Raw genomic sequence first — 17,508 nt, forward strand, 5'->3', positions numbered from 1 at the left:
ACATCGTTTTCTTTTTATTCAGGTATACAAGTTCCAAAAGACAGACATTGAAAAATGTATATTTCTGTTATTAAAAATGGCACTTTTATTGCTACGTTATATACATGAATGTTCTCAATAACTACATTTTTAAAGAGTCCGCCTAGAGGCACTGTGAGGACACATATATTGTATTCTGTCCCCAATGCATAAGAGACCGCAGATTTAACTTGCAGTGTGTCTTAGGGTACGGAGATGGTTGGATGGTATGGTCAGCCATGCAGGTACAAGTGGTGCCTTCATGTCCCACCCCGACAGGAGAGCACATAATGCCTTTCTACAGCCAATCCTGCTGGGAAATATATTTCAAGGGGGGTTCTCCCCCTCCACACCCCTCTGGACACAATGGTATGGCAAACCATGACATAGTGAGATGTGAGAATGTCTGCCTTTTCAGCTTTAGGAAGAAATCAGCATGATGATTCTCAGAGGCGCTAATAAACATTTGAAAGAGTAAAACACTGTTCCGACTGTGCCGATGGCTGTAGGAGTAACTTGGGAGAGGTGTACCCTCTGTTCATGTGCTAATATCCAGTATACTAAACTGCCAGTAGGGGGCTGCCTTTCCCAGCAATAATAACATGGAAGGCCATGACATGGGTGAAAGGGAAAAGGTTGTCTGGGAAGGTATTACCACCAACACAGCCTCTAAATGTGATTATAATCAAATAACACTATACCTGATAGTCATGAAAGCAGTGTAAGAATAAAAGCTGAAATCTGTTCAATTGAGAACTTCAGCAAGTGACTGATTTAAAAGCTGAGCATGGCATCACTTTGATGGGGGACTGAAATCCAACTCATTTGTCTGGGAAATGGTGACTATGCTCGGACCCAAAGCAGTCTGCAAGTGACACTGAACAACTGGATTGTTCTGAGATTTTTTGTCTTTTTACTTTGTGCTTTTAACATTTAACATCTTAAAACCAATTCCAATTCTGCTGCAACACCATTGTTCAATTCATCAAAAGGTAAGAAAAGAAGCGGATTGAAATCGGTGTCTCTCGACTTATGCTCACTGAAGCTATGAAATGTGTTCTGAATCATCCTCATCAACTTGTGTAATATTCTTTATCTATCCCCATTCCCCCCTCCCACCCCCACAAAACAAACGGAAAGGAAGGGGGGAGGGGGCAAAACTGAGCTGAATTGAGAGAATTAGAGGCACTGGTAAACGTCCACTCTCTGATTCCACTCCAGAAGTCAGACGAGTGCGGAGAAGGAGCCTGTCCGCCTCTGATACGAGGCGGAGCTGACCTGGCGGGTCGATAATATAGATCAAGGCCGTATCCTCCTCCTGTTCTGTCCAGTCAGTGCGTTTACTCTAAGGGGTCTGACTGACCCCTAAAGAGCCACACCACCGCCCCTTCCGAAAAAGAGACACGATTTCCCCCTGCTGAGGCTATAGCACTGCCTCTAGGGACAAACTCAGAAAAGCATCCTGTCCTTTGCAAAAGACAAGGGCAAGATGGATCTCTCTCTCTGTTTCACACACACAGCTCAGACGCGTGCTGGGGTCGCCTTCCAATAAAAGGGGCATTTATTTATTTTAAGCATGACGGCAATGTGCCAACAACTTACTTTACTGTTGCTTTAGGGGCAGGGGGAGGACATGGGGTTGACATCTCAATATGGTGGGGCAATTAGTTCAAACGCAAATCAAACCAAACGCAAAACAGTGCTACTGCTATTCTGTGGAAAGGTCTGAGTGTACTGGTTCCTTTCCAAATGTCAGATTCTAATTATGAGATTTGTCCCTTTAGGTTGGCCAGTCGGTCACCAGTCAACAGCAAGAGCAAAGAGGAACACATTTTGTTCTGGCATCCTTACAAGCCTTTACACATTACATTTTAAACAAATGTAGTTCATAAAAAAACAATCAGAAAGTTAACTCACAAACATGGAAAAAAAAGAATATTTGTATAAAAAAGGGGGGAAATACAAAGTACAAATTGTAATCAAGTTACATACACATATTGGGTCCACTCATAAAAAAAACCCTTTTGCAAATTGTTCGAAAGAAATTAAAAGAAATTAACACAAAAGAAAAGATAATCTACTTTCTTCTCTTCTCTAAGCTGGGCTGTACAGAGGCGGCACTCTGACCTAGTCCATCCATTCGCATGGTGGAGGGAGTTCAGCTCTCCTTCCTCTTAACCCCAAGCAAATAAACGCCCTCGCATCTTCCATATGTCATGCCATCTAAGCACACAAGCTGATAAGGAGTACAACTACTTCCATTAAGTCCTACTGCTTCTTGTCGTAACTTAACAATTCAGGTCTTGCCGAAATTTTACAATATAAGGGGAGGGTGTGCATCATCGTCATGGTGACAGCAACAGAGCAGTCGTTGCCTTGGCGACACTCATCTTTGCCACACACGCAAAACAAAAAAATGCATCAGCACCCGTGACCACAGAGTTTCTACGGCAACATTTCCTTCTTGACCTAGGAGATGGATTCTCACTTATTTGAGCAGAAGTAAGAACCCAGTCCATGTAACATGCTTTTGTTTGTCCGGTTAAACGAAGGGTAATTTGCGGCTATGTTCTCGCTCACAGCCTTGAGGAGCCGACTAACCCCATGGGCCTCACCCACACACTTGACGCTAGGCAGTCCAGTCCTTAGGCTCAAGGCCCGTCCACACCACTAGCCAGAACTGTAGCGATAATGATAACAGTAAAAACTACAGTTTCTAAGTATCGCGTTAACTAATTAGAACAACTACGTCCACACCACATATCATAACAAAGACATCCACATGAAAACATAATTGAGGATCAATTGGAGAGCGATAGAAACCTGACAGCCTATCAAAGTCCATCAAATTTTGTTAATCACATTAATGAACCGGATGAATATTCCGGACTGACCCTCTTTATCATTGTCCAGTGTGGACGTTCATATCGTTCTAGGTAAAGTTGTCTTTATGGTTATAGTTCTTGGTGTGGATGGGCCTTAACGATGGCCTGGGGACGCGTGGCTCTTGGGGTGGGGGTTGTTCTAGAAGCTTCTAGGAGAGTTTATGTCGTCAAGGGGGAGGCCTGCCCTGCATCCAATCCAAAAGCAGTCCAAAGACCCCCTCCTCACTTCTGTGTAACACACATAGCAGTGACAACATCTGAAGGAAGGGGGAGGCATGTATGTGTGTCTGTCTGTCTCTATGGATGTTTGGATGCCATAACACAAATTACTACGCAGTCAGACTCGTTACAACCCATAATACACAAACACACACACAGACAGTCCCCTCTGCTGCATTGATGGTGGTGCTCCCTCTTCTAGAAGCCACTTCCACTCTACTTGTTCTGTTTCCAAAAGATCGAAATGTCCTGTTTTTTTTGTTAGTTTCTTTTTTTGTCTCTTGCTTCCATTAAGTAAGCAACATTTTTGTTTTAGATTTCATAAAAAAATATCAGATAAAAACTGATCCATAAAGTCTTCCTCCGGTGTGGCTGGAGTCTCTCTCAGATAGAGTCATTTTCTGCAGTGGGCAACGGACACCAATATGCCACTGGGCCATAGTTAGTGTGTGTGTGTGTGTGTGTATGTGTGTGAGAGAGAGAGTGTGTGAGTGTGTGTGTGTGTGTGTATATATATATCTATGTGTATGCCAGTATGAGTACTTGCAGGTGCACTCAATGGTCAGTGTATACATCTAGTCAGGGGTATGGTCAACATGTCAGTTTTGAACAAAAGTATGTATGTGAGTGTGTGTGTGTGTGTGTGTGTGTGTGTGTGTGTGTGTGTGTGTGTGTGTGTGTGTGTGTGTGTGTGTGTGTGACTATGTGTGTGTGTGCGCGCGCGCGCCTGTGTGTGTGTGTGTGTGTGTGTGTGTGTGTAGTCTAACACACACTGGGGCAGTGTAGATGCATGTCTGCTGGCTGAGATGATTGCTGTCATTAAGGCCACAGCTGCTCTGTCTCCTGAAGACAACCTGAGGATGAAGAGGAAGAACAGAACAGAGGAAAGGAGATGAGTGGAGAACACCGCACACAGGACCAGACACTGAAACAAACTACAGAGGCAATATAGTACATCTCAAGCACAGCTTCAAGGAGAGTTCCGGAGAGTTCACTCATAGATCTTGGTTTCTTTTGAGGTCACTCAAAGTACTGTCGGTACAAAAACAAAAAAAGGCATTTTTAAAATGACCTTTTTCCCCCTGTACCGACAGTGACCTTGAGAAAGAGAGATGTATGAGAAAAAATTACAGTTTTCCTTTAAGTACCCAGGTCTAAATAGCATAGTAGATAACGAGTAAAGACTACTCAACTATAGCAATAAAGGTAGAAGAGGTATATACACACACACACACACACACAAACACCTACCTCAGTGTCACATATGGTTGCCAGGGTTTTCCTCCTCTCGACGCTTCAGGCAGGCTGCCTTGGGGTTTAAATTCCTCTCTTCACGAGAAAAAGGAAGGGAGAGAGAGAGAGAGAGAAACAGAAAGATTCCATCAGAACACACCAGACACAGCTGGAGTTGGCATGGGTCAACTTCAAACAGACACACAAGTGGCACGGGGCAGAGAGAGGAAGAGAGGACAGACAAACAGGGTGCACTAGATACAGTATTTGCACTTCTTGTGGGTCAACTTCAGACAGGCCAGTTGCTGGGGGCAGAGAGAGAGAGAGAGAGAGAGAGAGAGAGAGAGAGAGAGAGAGAGAGAAAGGTCTGTGTGAAAGTAGACAAACAGATACATTGGTGGCAGGGAGAAGAGAGAGAGAGATAGACAGAGAGAGAGATAGACAGAAAGCAGTCTGTGTGAGATGGTGAGTACTGGGTAGAAGGGTAAAGCACAGTAAGGGAGTTGCTAAGCAGCAGGGCTTGGACAGAGAGAAAAAAAGTGAGCCGCACTGAAACTGGGCCAAAGATCCAGACAGAAAAGCGCAAAAAAAGGACTGCAGATCCAAGTGACCCAGAAACAAAAACAAATAAATAATAAAAAAAACAAAAAACGAAGTGACCTCAACAGCCCCGAACTAGGCGGCCAGTCCCCACCCCTCCTTCCATTCAGCGACTTCCTGTTTGTTCTCACAGCGCTTCCTCCACCCTTTTGCGGAGTGGAGGATACAGCACACAAACACACACACACACACCCAAGGATGACCTGCATGGTCGGCTGTGTACCTCTTGAAGAATAGGCATACAGCCCTCTGTCAGGCTTAGACAGACACACGGACGCACACACAGGCACACATTATGTGTGTGTGCATGTGTGTGCGTGCGTGGGGGGACTGCGTACCTCGCACCTCCTTCTCCAGCCCCAGGATGACCTGCACGGCCTGCTGCAGGATGATCAGCTTGGTCTGGGCCTTATCGCTGTGCAGGTGCAGCTGGCACATGCGGCCGAGCTCCTTGAAGGCCTCGTTGATGTCGCGCACGCGTACACGCTCGCGGGCGTTGTTGGCCAGCCGGCGTTCCCGCTCACGCTGCTCTTTCTCCTCCGCCGTCAGAGACTCCTCGCACACACTGCTGTGCAGGGGGACGCACCCCACACACACACACAGGTCATACACACATGCGCAAGGAACATACACACGCACGCACGCAAAGTAAATGCACATTAGTGCACAAAGGAAGGAAAATGCAAAAGTTCTGCATATCTATGGAGCACAATCACCCTCACTCTCTCTCTCACACGCACACACACTCTCAGCCGTGAGACCCGTGTTGGTGTGTGTGTGTGTGTGTGTGAGTAAGTGTGTGGTCCATGTTATCTTGTGTGTGTGTCTTAGGCAAATGTATGGAGTGATAACTCAGAGCAGCACCTTCTGTAGTGATCTAGAGTGCCCCTTCAAGTATGTGTGTGTGTGCACAATTGCATTTATGCATTTGCTTAGGTTAAGTGTGGGTATTTTCAAGGTATGTATATATGTTTGACTAAGTGTGTGTGTCTGTGTGTGTGTGTGTGTGTGTGTGTGTGGTGTGTACGTGTATGTCTGTGTGTCTGCGCGTATGTGTGTTTGAAGACGCAACCACAAGATTGGTGGAGGAGTAGAGGGAGCGGGAGAAGGAGTCTGACGCATGGCCCTGTCGTCCAATTGTCCGTCCAGTGGATCAGGTCAAATTTTCATCATATGCAGGAGGACCAACAGATGAGGAGAAGGCCTTCTCCTTCCTCATCGTTTGTATTTAGAAGACTGTTGCCTTTTGTATTTAGAAGGTGCCTTTGTGATGACTGGTATCCATTTTGATCTTCTACATTACAAAGACGTCGCTACTCCCCAGAGACTTGTTGTTCCTCAGGGTCTTCATGCTTTCTCGTTTCGTGTTGTCCAGGGGTCTGAACAGGGGTCTGACAGGACGGAGCGATGGTCTACCCAAATCTGATCCCACACTGACTGGAAGCTGATGGACTGACTTACATCCTCAGCGACGTCAATCCAACATCGACCCTGCACATACAGAACTGCTCGTCTACCTCTCAATCACGTTCAAAAACGTCTACCTTACGTCTGACCTGCGACAGGTGATGGCAGGTGAGCCAGTGAGAGGTGGGGGGTGGGGGGGTCGGGCCAAAAAAGTGAGGGAGGGGAAAAATAAAAGCAAGAGAAAAAGAGGCACAGCAAACACACAAAGGCAGAAAAAATGGAGCCTGCTGCCGTAGACGATGGGGGGGTACAAAGAGAGAGAGAGAGCAATGGAGGGAGAGAGAGCAAAGAGAGAGAGCAAGACAGTGAGCGAGAGCACGAGAGAGAGAGAGAGAGAGAGAGAGGTGGCAGAAACTATATTTGAAACACATCCCTGTGTTAGTGATGCGTTTCTCTGAAACATGGAGGTCAAAGTATCTGCTACACAGAAGAACACAAGCATGAAGAACAGCAGCGACGAAATACGAGAAAGAGAGACAGAGACCACACACTGAGCAAGAAAGAAAGAAAGAGAGAAAGAGAGAGAGAAAGAAAGAAAGAAAGCATGTGTGGGGACTGTACAGGTGGCTGTATGAAGGAATGAACATTTCAGGTACACAGGTTAAACTTTGCTAACCACAGATAAGCAACTGCAGCACAAGCGTGTGTGTGCATGCATGTACAAGTGTGTGTGTGTGTGTGTGTGTGTGTGTGTGTGTGCATGACAAAGCGAGTTAATAATGACTACTATTGCACCTCTCTTCACCAGCTTGCAGGTCTACACTTAACATGCGGTCAGTGAAAGTTAACATGGCTGGGCCGGTTTGGGTTTTGGAGAGTCCATAAAGAGAATTCTGATGAACAGGGGCAAGGAGTGAGAGTCGAATGGAGAGTGAGAGAGAGATCTTTACACCTCCACACATACTGACAAGATGGTGGACTGGAGGCATTAGAAAGCTATGGGAGCACACCTTGGGAGGATTACATTGGCTGATGATTTTAGGGGAGCAGTTTAAGAGAGTTAGTTTACTGGTCATTAGAAATCTATGAAGTTCTGTAAAAGTCTTCACAGTGATAACATTTATAACAATTCTTCGTTTGAAAAGTTTGACTTGGATAAAGTGAGAGGTTAAGAATGGAAATGAGAAGAGAATGTAGATGAGACAGGTTAAGCGGAGAATATGACAACACAATGACCAGCATATTTAGTCCTGCAAGCAGTTTTGCACACACACACACTCTCAGGACTGACATGCAATATTATGCAAGGCTCTCTCCCTTTCTCTCGCTCTCTGTCTCTCTCTCTCACACACACACACACACACACACACACACACACATATTTAACAAGCTACCTGAAATGTGTCGCTACCTTTTATACAGGCTAAGACAGAGGAGGGCCACAAGACAGGACAGGTGATGTAAAGGCAGAATGATAGAACAAGAGGACTTCAGTGTGGAGTAAAAGAGAGGGGCTGCTTTGGCCATGACCCTTGACCCTTAATTGCCCCCACCCCCAACCCTCTTACCCCTCTGATCACACTATTATACTAAACCGCCTTATATGTGTGTCTGTTCATAGAACTAAAATAGTACGAAGACCCTTATATGTGAGACTGGCAGCTACTGAAACCCCTTACATGTGTGAGAGAGAGACAGCTACTGAAACCCCTTACATGTGTGAGAGACAGGCTGTTCATATAAGGCTGGCCATGCTCCACCTCTAATACGCTTCTAGCTAAACCAGTGAGTGCTGCAGTGTCTGAGCCGTTAGCCTGTTGCTGTTGCGGGTGGATGTCTGTCTGTTTGATGCTGCCGTCTTGCCTGACTGACCTCGGACCTGCTGCTCCAGGTTGAGGATGACCTGCACGGCGTGCTGCAGCACCAGCAGCTTGGTCTGCGGCTTGTCCTGTCCCGGGCGCATCTGGAGCTGGCACATGCGGCCGAGCTCCTTGAAGGCCTCGTTGATGTCGCGCACGCGCAGACGCTCCCGCTGGTTGTTGGCCTGGCGACGCTCCTTTTCCCGCTCCACCTTCACCTCCGGGGGGAGGTCCTCGTCGTCCTCGTTACTTTAACACACACAGGCGCACACACACACACAGACACGCACGCACGCGTACAGAGAGACACACCACAGAGGCTCAAATAACAGAAGCATTTCACACACACACACGGAAGATGCTTGTATGGGTGAACCGTCCAAGTCCCAGGTGCTCTCATGGAGTGTGGCTGCATTTGCAGCACTATACAGACACACACACAAGCACGCACACACACTCAGACACATACCACTGAGGCTCAAATAACGGAAGCAATGCACGCGTGCATATACACATACACACACTCCTCAATGTGTGCAAGATGTCTGTAAGGGTCCCAGCGGCTTTCATGGAGAGTGACTTCACTTGCAGTATATTACACACATGCTCACACACACACACAACTATTATACACTTTACACAAAGTCAGATAATATCACATGGACTGGAATTGGCTGGTGCAAGTGTATTTATAAGCCGCGTGTGTGTAAACTTACTCAGCTCCTGAGTCTGACTGGGCAGAGTTGCTGTGTAGGGTGAAGGGTTGATCTCTGAAACAAGCGTGACAAACGGGGCAGTATGACAACAGGAGCGCGTTACATACGCGCACACTCAACCCCCACTTCTTAACCAAAACACACACACACACACACACACACACACACACACAACCCCCGCTTCTTAACCAAAGCACACATACACACTCACACTCAACACCCGCTTCTTAAAAACACACACACTCAACCCCGCTTCTTAAACACCACACACACACACATGCACTCAACCCCCGCTTCTTATACAATACACACAGACACACTCAACCCCGCCTTTTAAACACATACACCCAACCCTCGCTTCTTAAACAACACACACACTAAGTCGCATCTATAACCTCACATCCACGCCATGCTTTTAAGCTAAATATACTGTCAAATTTCATAATACAATATGGGCTTACGATTTGACATGTATGTGTGTGTGTGTGTGTGTGTGTGTGTGTGTTTGTAAGAGACATACATCACTTGATAAGAGATAATGAGGGAGAGAGTTTGAATTTAAGTAATAAGGTCGTCTAACACAAGGTATTGTGTGTGTGTGTGAGAGAGAGACAGAGAGATGGCAAGATTACTTGATAAAAAATCTAATGAGATGGGAGAAAGAGAGATTAAATTATTATCCATTAGTCATAAGGCTGTTTTGTATGAGGCTTTTTACTCCTTCCTTCTTTCACAAGCTTCATGGCTGTTTTGAAAGTAAGAGATTTAGGTCAAAACAATATTTATGAGACTGTATGGGAGAGAGCATGGTGCTCATTAATCTCCTTTCCAGGGTATTTGTGTGTGTGTGTGTGTGTGTGTGTGTGTGTGTGTGCCATTGTGAATGATGTGTGCATAAATGTTTATGTCGGAGTAAGTATTCATATGTTTGAGTCTATTGTGCATATTTCTGAGTGTATGTATTGTGTGTCTGTCTGTGTATGTGTAGATGTCAGTAAGCGTAAGCGTAAGCGTATGCGTGCGCGTGTGTGTGTGTGTGTGTGTGTGTGTGTGTGTGTGTGTGTGTGTGTGTGTGTGTGTGTGTGTGTGTGTGTGTGTGTATACCTAGTTCTGGAGCGGGCCAGTTTGGCGTCTCTCCTCTCGTCCTCGGACTTGTCGTTGAGGGAGGAGTTCTCGTCGTCCTCTTTGTCCTCGCGCTTGATGTCCAGACTGCTGGATGAGTGGCTGGAACGCATCAGACCACCTGCAATACACAGCACCATCAGAGTGAGTGTGCGAGTGTGTGTGAGTGTAAACCTCCGACCCACAGCACCATCAGTGTGTGTGTGTGTGTGAGAGTGTGCGCCTGAATTTTCAGTATATCAGTGTGCATGTTTATGTGCACTCAAGCTGGGAGCTTGGGGAGCCACAGGGTTTGTGTGTGTGTGTACACTTTCGTATATGCATGCATGCCTGTGTGTGTGTGTGTGTGTGTGTGTGTGTGTCTCACCATTGAAGCCCTCAGGCTGGGAGCTTTGTGGAGCTACAGGGTTGTGGTGACCATGCAGGAGGGGACCACTAGGTGTCATGCCGGCTCCTTCCTCATGGTGAATGGGCAGCTGCGCACAGAGGGAACAAGGTTACTCATATGCTACTGTGACAGACTAACACACAGACAGGCAGGCAGGCAGGCAGGCAGGCAGGCAGGCAGACACGCACAGACAGACATGGGGTGCCTCTCATTCGTCTTTTTATCTGTCCTCCCTTCCTTCCTCGGTCCTCGTTCCCACTGATCTAGATAAAGAAAGATGGGGCGGCAACAATGGGGTAGTCCATCCAGTTTTCTTTATAGATCAGTGGGAACGAGCCTAGAGGACCGAGCATCGAGGATCGAGGAGGGGTGTTGAGAGAGGCCCATACACTTAAGTTCTCATTCCCTCTCTCTCTTTCACACACACACACACACACACACACACACACACATACGGCATCCTCACCATGCGCCCGGCGAGGCTGAAGGCCTGTGTGAGGAGGCTGGAGGTGGAGCTGGAGCCGCCTGCGGAGCTCAGGAGGTTGACCAGGTCGCCCGGCGCCCCCACGGCATGACCTCGCAACACCGTCAGAGCCTCCTCCAGACTGTCCCCCACTTTAGCCTGCATGCCGCCCTCGAAGCTGGGAGACGGGGTCGCCTGGGCAGAGGACCTCGACCACTGAGAGGCTGCAGAGAGGGAGAGAGAGGGGGAGAAAGAAAGAAAGAAAGAAAGAAAAAAAGAAAGATATTCCATATAAGAATTATAAAATGCTATACAGTATACATGCATTTTCCATTCATTCTTAATATGTCCATGATTCTAGGATAAAACATTATGTAACATTTTAAATTAATGTCACACAACATGCACTTTCATATTACAACAGAGCACACACCAATTTTTTATCAAAATGTGCCTAATGTAAGGTTCTGATATTACTGACCAATAAAACAATCTGACTCATGTCGACAAATTACAAATTGTCTTTAAAAATCAAATGTTTGTTATATCAAGTATTTTTATAACAAAAATGCTGCATTTAATGTTGAACGGTCAACAGACCTTACTCATAACACTATCATCATGCTTGTGGCACAGGGACATCGCCATGGTCCCTTTCAGCCAGTAGATGGCATTGCAGAGCTACAGCAGCCAAACTAGGCTCACACAGAGGGTCTTAACTCACACAAGCTTTAACACTGTGACCTCAATCTCTCTCCCTCACACACACACACACACACACACACTCTCTCACTCACACACAAATGTACACATATACAAACACATATATTTAAGCACACACACTTTCTCTCTCTCGGACACACACACACACACACACCTGCGATGGCCTGGGGAGAGCCCACGGAGCCCACTGGAGTTGGGGGAGTTGAGGGGAAACTGGCACCGTTGCTCTCCGATGGATAGATCTGACATGGACAAGAGGAGGAGAAGAGAAAGAAGGAAAAAAGAGAAAAGAAAACATACTTAGGCATACTGATAAAGCTCACACACTAGCATATGCATGCAGGCAGACACAAACACACACTCATTACCAAAGTAGCATATGCAGACACACACAAAAACACACACAGACACACACATTTCCACACTAGCATATGCAGACACACACACACAAACACACACTAATTTCCACACTAGCATATGCAGACCAACACAAACACACTTCCACACTAGCATACACACACACACACACACACACACCAACATACACACAGTAGCATATGCAGACAGACACAAACACACAGTCAGACAAACACACACATTTTGTGGAGCTGCAGGAGGTAGTGGCCAGATAGCCCCTGCGCTAGATTAGCCCAATTCTTTATGTCTGGCCACTAATGAGCTCTTGCACTCTCACACTTGGCACGCCAAAAATGACTCACGCGAGCTACAGGATGTGTGTCAATAGTATAGGCTATTGGGCTGACTGCAGACAAGATCAGACAGAGTTGACCTATAAGGCTATTTAGAGACCTACTGGAATAGATGTCTGAGCGCATCACACACACACACACACACACACACACACACACACACAAACGTGCAAGTCGGACTCACCGATGCCAATGCCTTCCCAATCTCATCACCTGAGCTCCCTGGAGCAGCACCTCTGTTAGCTGAGAGAGAAAGAAAGATGGACATAGAGAAGAAGAAAAAGATAGAGAGAAGAAGAGCGATGGACAGAGAGGAAGAGAACAATAGAGAGGAAGAGAGATGCAAAGGTATTGAAGAATAGAACAGGGGAAAGAATAAACACATTAAAGACTGAGCTGGATAAAGCTCTGTGTTTAAATAAAACATCTAACTACAAACATGATGAAATGATGGAGTTGGGCAGGGAAAACTCCATTACCCATGATGCTGTCTGCCCCGTTGGGTGGCCCGTAGGCGGAGGGGCCGGAGTGGTAGCCGTTCATGTCTCCGGCCTGCAGCGGGTAGTTCTGGGGGGAAATGGCCAATGGCTGCCTCTTCTGCTGACAGAGCAAATGTATATCAGCGCACACACACACATATACACACAGACAAACCAGCTCTGTGTACACACACAAAAAATACATATACGCACACACATACACACATGAACACAAACACACCTCTGCACACACACACCAGGAAAAAAAAAAAAAACATAGAACGGCCACACACATAGAAAGGGGAACACACATACAGAGCGATACAAATCACAGCCATGCATACAAACACACACACACACACACACACACACACGCACGCCAAAACCATGCGGTCAAACACATACCTATAAGATAGATAAATACACATCCATGGTACACATACAGAGAGACCATCATCCATGAACACGAACACACGCACACACACACACACACACACACAAATGTGGTGCATGCAGAGAGCAATAGGATTAGGGAGTGTGGTGGCGTGGGGAGGGATGAGGGATTAAGGCTGTGGTGTGTGTGTGTGTGTGTGTGTGTGTGTGTGGGGCGCAGAGAGAGAGGTCAGTGCCTGGCCTTAAGACTAACGGGTCAGGGGTCGGGGGGTTAGAGCAGGCAGCAGACAGACCTAATCTCTGTAGGTGACACATTTCTGCAGTGTATGACATTAACTTGTGTCTCATGTCTGTCTGCCTTGGTCGTCATGTGGTCCAGTTCTTACATGTTAACTGTTCTCCAGGCTTTGCTTTACTTAACTTAGCTTAGCTCTAGAGAGCACCTTGTTTTGCACTGTTGCAAGAAAGGCACTTCACAAATAGACTGATTGAGTTTAGACCCACACTCTATCTCTCTCTCTATCTTTCTCTCCCACACACACAAGATGATTTCAAGACATATAAAAGAAATGGAAACCCCCACACACACCCACACACACAGGGCTGGAGCACACTGACATACTGACATGAGCAAACATTGGGGAGGGCAAGGAGCTGTTCAAAAACACAGGTGCACATCAACACCCACACACACACACACACACACACAAGGGGTAGTTACCAGTCTGTCCTGTGGGTTGGCCGCGCTGAAGGGGGCTTGCTGGGCGATGTGGGGGGAGTTCTGCAGGAGTCCGGCAGGGTACCCGCTCTGTCCCCACGAATCCATCATGCCCTCTGCCAAAACACACACACACACACGCAGGGTCAGTATCAACAAACTCACACGTACAAAATCTCTCTAGTTCGCAATACGTGCACGCACACAGAACGCAAAGACACTGACATACATACACACTCTCACTCACAAATTGTATGTGCGTAAAAGCATACACACACAAACGCACACAGCATGTATTATGGAGCCTGTGGAGAGCAGACCTGATGTGAACTGTGGGACTGCTTTGACTGCTTTGAAGGTGGTGGAGACATCTGACTGAAACTCAATCTGACTGGCTGGGACCAAAGAGAGAGATGGAGGAGGAGAGAAAGAGAGAGAAGGAGGAGAGAAAGAGAGAAAGATGAAGGGAGAGGACAGAGAGAAAACATGAGAGGGAGAGAGAGGATAGAAAGAAAACAGGAGGGAGAGAGAGAAAGAGAGAGAGAGAGATGTGTGTGTGGGGGGGCTTTGGTCCTCCTACAGTAAACAGCAAATGCTGCCTCCCACATGCACTGGTGTCCTTGTTTGTCCCTGACTTCTATGCTAACACACGGCTACGTGACGGGGCACAGTCCACCAGGAGCTGGAGTCGCTCGCTCGCTCGCTCTGTCTCGTTCTCTCTCTCTCTCGTGGTCTGTCTGTCTGTAAGCCTCCACGCCACAGACTTCCTTAACTCCATGAGGTGATGGCTCTGCCCGTCTGCAGTACCCTGCGCGTGTACCCGTGTCTGCCCGTGCCCGTGCCTGGACTCCAGAGCGCGGTGCTGGCAGTGGCACATGCATGTGGGCCTGACGGCTCACTCGCAGATTCACGTCTCAGACGTCAGTGTTATTGTTATGCATTACTGCAGCGGAAAACATGCAGCCGCAGCACAGAGTCTCCTGCTCCGGCGTTTGGGAGCATTCACTCTTCAGCTCCGGAGTTTGGGAGCATTTGGGAGCGTTTCTCTCATTTTTCCTAGCGCTCTCAGGGCAGCAGTGGCAGTGGGAAGAGCATCTGGGGAAATGCACATGGCATAGGAGTCTGCGGAAGGGTCAGACTGCGGTATCAATGGGGACTGGAAACACATTCACTGCATACCGCATGCTCCCGGGCATGAAAGAGGTCCCCCATTCCTTCACTGTATGCGTGCCTCTGTGTGTGTGCGTGTGCCTGTGTGTGTGTGTGTGTGTGTGTGTGTGTGTGTGTGTGTGTGTGTGTGTGTGTGTGAGTGAGAGAGCGTGTGCGCGAGTGAGTGAGAATGTGTGAATGTGTGCAGGTGCACATGCCGTACCTGTCAGGTAGTACTGGGAAGGGTACACGCTGCCTGGTTTGGAAGTGGGATACCCTGCACCATCAGAGTTGTAGTCCTCCCCTGATGTGGGGTACACCTGCAATACACACAAACACACACAGCTTTTCAGATACTACTTGTCTATATGAGGCAAAATGTTCTTCAAAATGATCAGATCTAGAAACAACAGTATCAGATTTAGAAACAACTACTCAAAATCAAATCTCTGACTTGTGCATACGCATAAACCCCCTCAGGAGGCGATTCCACTAAGACTACAGGGGAAGCTCAGCCTCCTCTAAAATATTATACAACTAACAAATAACATCAAATAACAACTTCATGGCTAGTTTGTTCAGCAATAAGGTTTTGCTGGTCATCTATCGTAATTTCGAGCCCCTGATACATTGCTGTGACGACACGATCCATCAAAAACCCCATAGAAGCTCGGCTTCACTGGACTTTCAATGGCACTATAGTGCGCTGATCTTTAGATGTGCAGAAAAGCTAGATGCATGGTGACAAAAAGAACAATATAGTACCTTAATAATTATATTAATTTAACAACTGATCATTTTTATCAGAGCTTCCCCTATTCCAAAGAGCAGCAATCGCCACTGACTCACTCACAGGACTTAATCTGATAGCAATAACATGCTACAAGGTGTGTGTGTGAGTGTGTGTGTGTCAACGTGTCTGGCTCCGTAACGTGTGAGAAACAGGAATTACACACCAGCTTGGTGGGAAATAACGTGAGGACATACAGTTTCAGCCCTAGGGGCACAGCTAGTGAACACACTCACTTACTCACCAATTCACACACACACACACACACACACACAAACACACACACACACACACACACACAAACAGCACTGACTGGTTCAGCTCATGTTCTCCTTCTTTCATTCATCACACATGTCACTCTACAGTCTAACTACACGTTCACTTCCTTACACACACACACACACACACACACACACACACTCATGGAGAGGAGATCAAGAGGAATCCTAGAAACTGACATTTTTGTATAATTGGATTTCAGCATGCGACATGGAGAGAGAGACAGAAAAGAAAGAGAGAAAAAGAACAAGCAAGCAAGAAGAAAAGAGATAGTTGATAAAGAGGAGGAAAAAAAAGAGTGGCGATAAAGGAGAGGAAGAGGGTGAGAAACAGACGGTAGGAGGGGTAGACTGAGAGTGCGTGCAGCGAAACATGCAGAAAGAGAGCGGGGAGAGGAGGGATGGAGAGAGAGAATAAGGAGAGAGAGAAATAATGAAAACAGAACCAGAGCAGTAACGACAGAAAAGGAGAGAGAGAGAGAGAGAGAGAGAGAGAGATAAGTCATACAAGATGGGAGAAAGAGAGAGGAAGAGAGAAAAATAAAAGAAAAAGAAAGAAAGCGCTATGAAGGGATGGATAGACGTAGGACAAAAGAGGGGGAAGAGAAGGAGGAAAAGAAGTAGAAAAAAAAGGATGACAGAGAGAAAGAATGGTAGGGAGAGAAGGAGAGAGAGAGAGAGAGAGAGAGAGAGAGAGAGATACACTCCTAATTACAGAGCCATCTGCCCCTTCTTGGAAGCCTGCCAACTCCACAGGCAGCTGGGTAAGAGGAGTGGGGGAGGGGGAGAGACAGAGAGAGAGAAGGAAGGAGTGAGAGAATGAGAGAAAAAGGGAGGGGGCAGTAGGAGAGAGAGAGAAAGAGCGGGGGAAGGAAAAAAAGAGGGACCGAGGCAGAAAGAGAGAGAGAGGAAGCTATGGAGAGAGGTGGAACGATAGAAAGGCAGTGTTGAAAGAGTGATGTAGAAAAAGGGCAGAAGAAAGAGAAATGAGTAAGAGGAGAGGAGAAAGACGAGTAAGAGTGACAACAAGTTGGATGGTAGTGTGAGGTAGTGGAGAGGCCATGGAGGGAGAGAAAGATATCAGAAGCGAGAGAGAGGGAGAGAACAGGATGAAAAGAGAGGAGCAAACACAGTGAGCGGTGTTACAAGCCACTATCAGCCCTGCAGGAGGTGTGTGTGTGTGTGTGTGTGTGTGTGTGTGTGTGTGTGTGTGTGTGTGTGTGTGTGTGTGTGTGTGTGTGTGTGTGTGTGTGTGTGTGTGTGTGTGTGTGTGTGTGTGTGTGTGTGTGTGTGTGTGTGTGTGTGTGTGTGCACGCGCGCGCGCGCGCGCGTGAGGGGGTAGTTTTACGGCAGGGGGC

General features: G+C 47.0%; 1 protein-coding gene across 8 annotated transcripts in view; it reads right to left on the reverse strand.

Annotated features, from left to right (window-relative positions):
• Positions 1 to 6: 6 nt before the first annotated feature.
• Positions 7 to 17,508, reverse strand: part of LOC134063559 (transcription factor E2-alpha-like) — a 36,928-nt gene continuing 19,426 nt past the window's right edge. For 2 of the 8 annotated variants that reach the window (XM_062519159.1, XM_062519132.1), the window contains exons 9-20: positions 15,306 to 15,402; positions 13,937 to 14,049; positions 12,823 to 12,943; positions 12,528 to 12,586; positions 11,788 to 11,875; positions 10,914 to 11,134; positions 10,427 to 10,535; positions 10,042 to 10,180; positions 8,938 to 8,991; positions 8,226 to 8,470; positions 4,374 to 4,451; positions 7 to 3,976 (exon numbers count right to left, since the gene is read on the reverse strand). In XM_062519159.1, coding sequence (XP_062375143.1) covers positions 4,381 to 4,451; positions 8,226 to 8,470; positions 8,938 to 8,991; positions 10,042 to 10,180; positions 10,427 to 10,535; positions 10,914 to 11,134; positions 11,788 to 11,875; positions 12,528 to 12,586; positions 12,823 to 12,943; positions 13,937 to 14,049; positions 15,306 to 15,402 — 1,317 coding nt within the window. In that variant the 3' untranslated portion in view covers positions 7 to 3,976; positions 4,374 to 4,380. Of the gene's footprint in view, positions 3,977 to 4,373; positions 4,452 to 5,293; positions 5,524 to 8,225; positions 8,471 to 8,937; positions 8,992 to 10,041; positions 10,181 to 10,426; positions 10,536 to 10,913; positions 11,135 to 11,787; positions 11,876 to 12,527; positions 12,587 to 12,822; positions 12,944 to 13,936; positions 14,050 to 15,305; positions 15,403 to 17,508 lie in introns of all 8 variants that reach the window. The other 6 variants (XM_062519168.1, XM_062519141.1, XM_062519149.1 and 3 more) reach the window with 6 other exon arrangements.

The sequence above is a fragment of the Sardina pilchardus genome, chromosome 2 (assembly GCF_963854185.1).
Source record: "Sardina pilchardus chromosome 2, fSarPil1.1, whole genome shotgun sequence".
NCBI lineage: Eukaryota > Metazoa > Chordata > Actinopteri > Clupeiformes > Clupeidae > Sardina > Sardina pilchardus.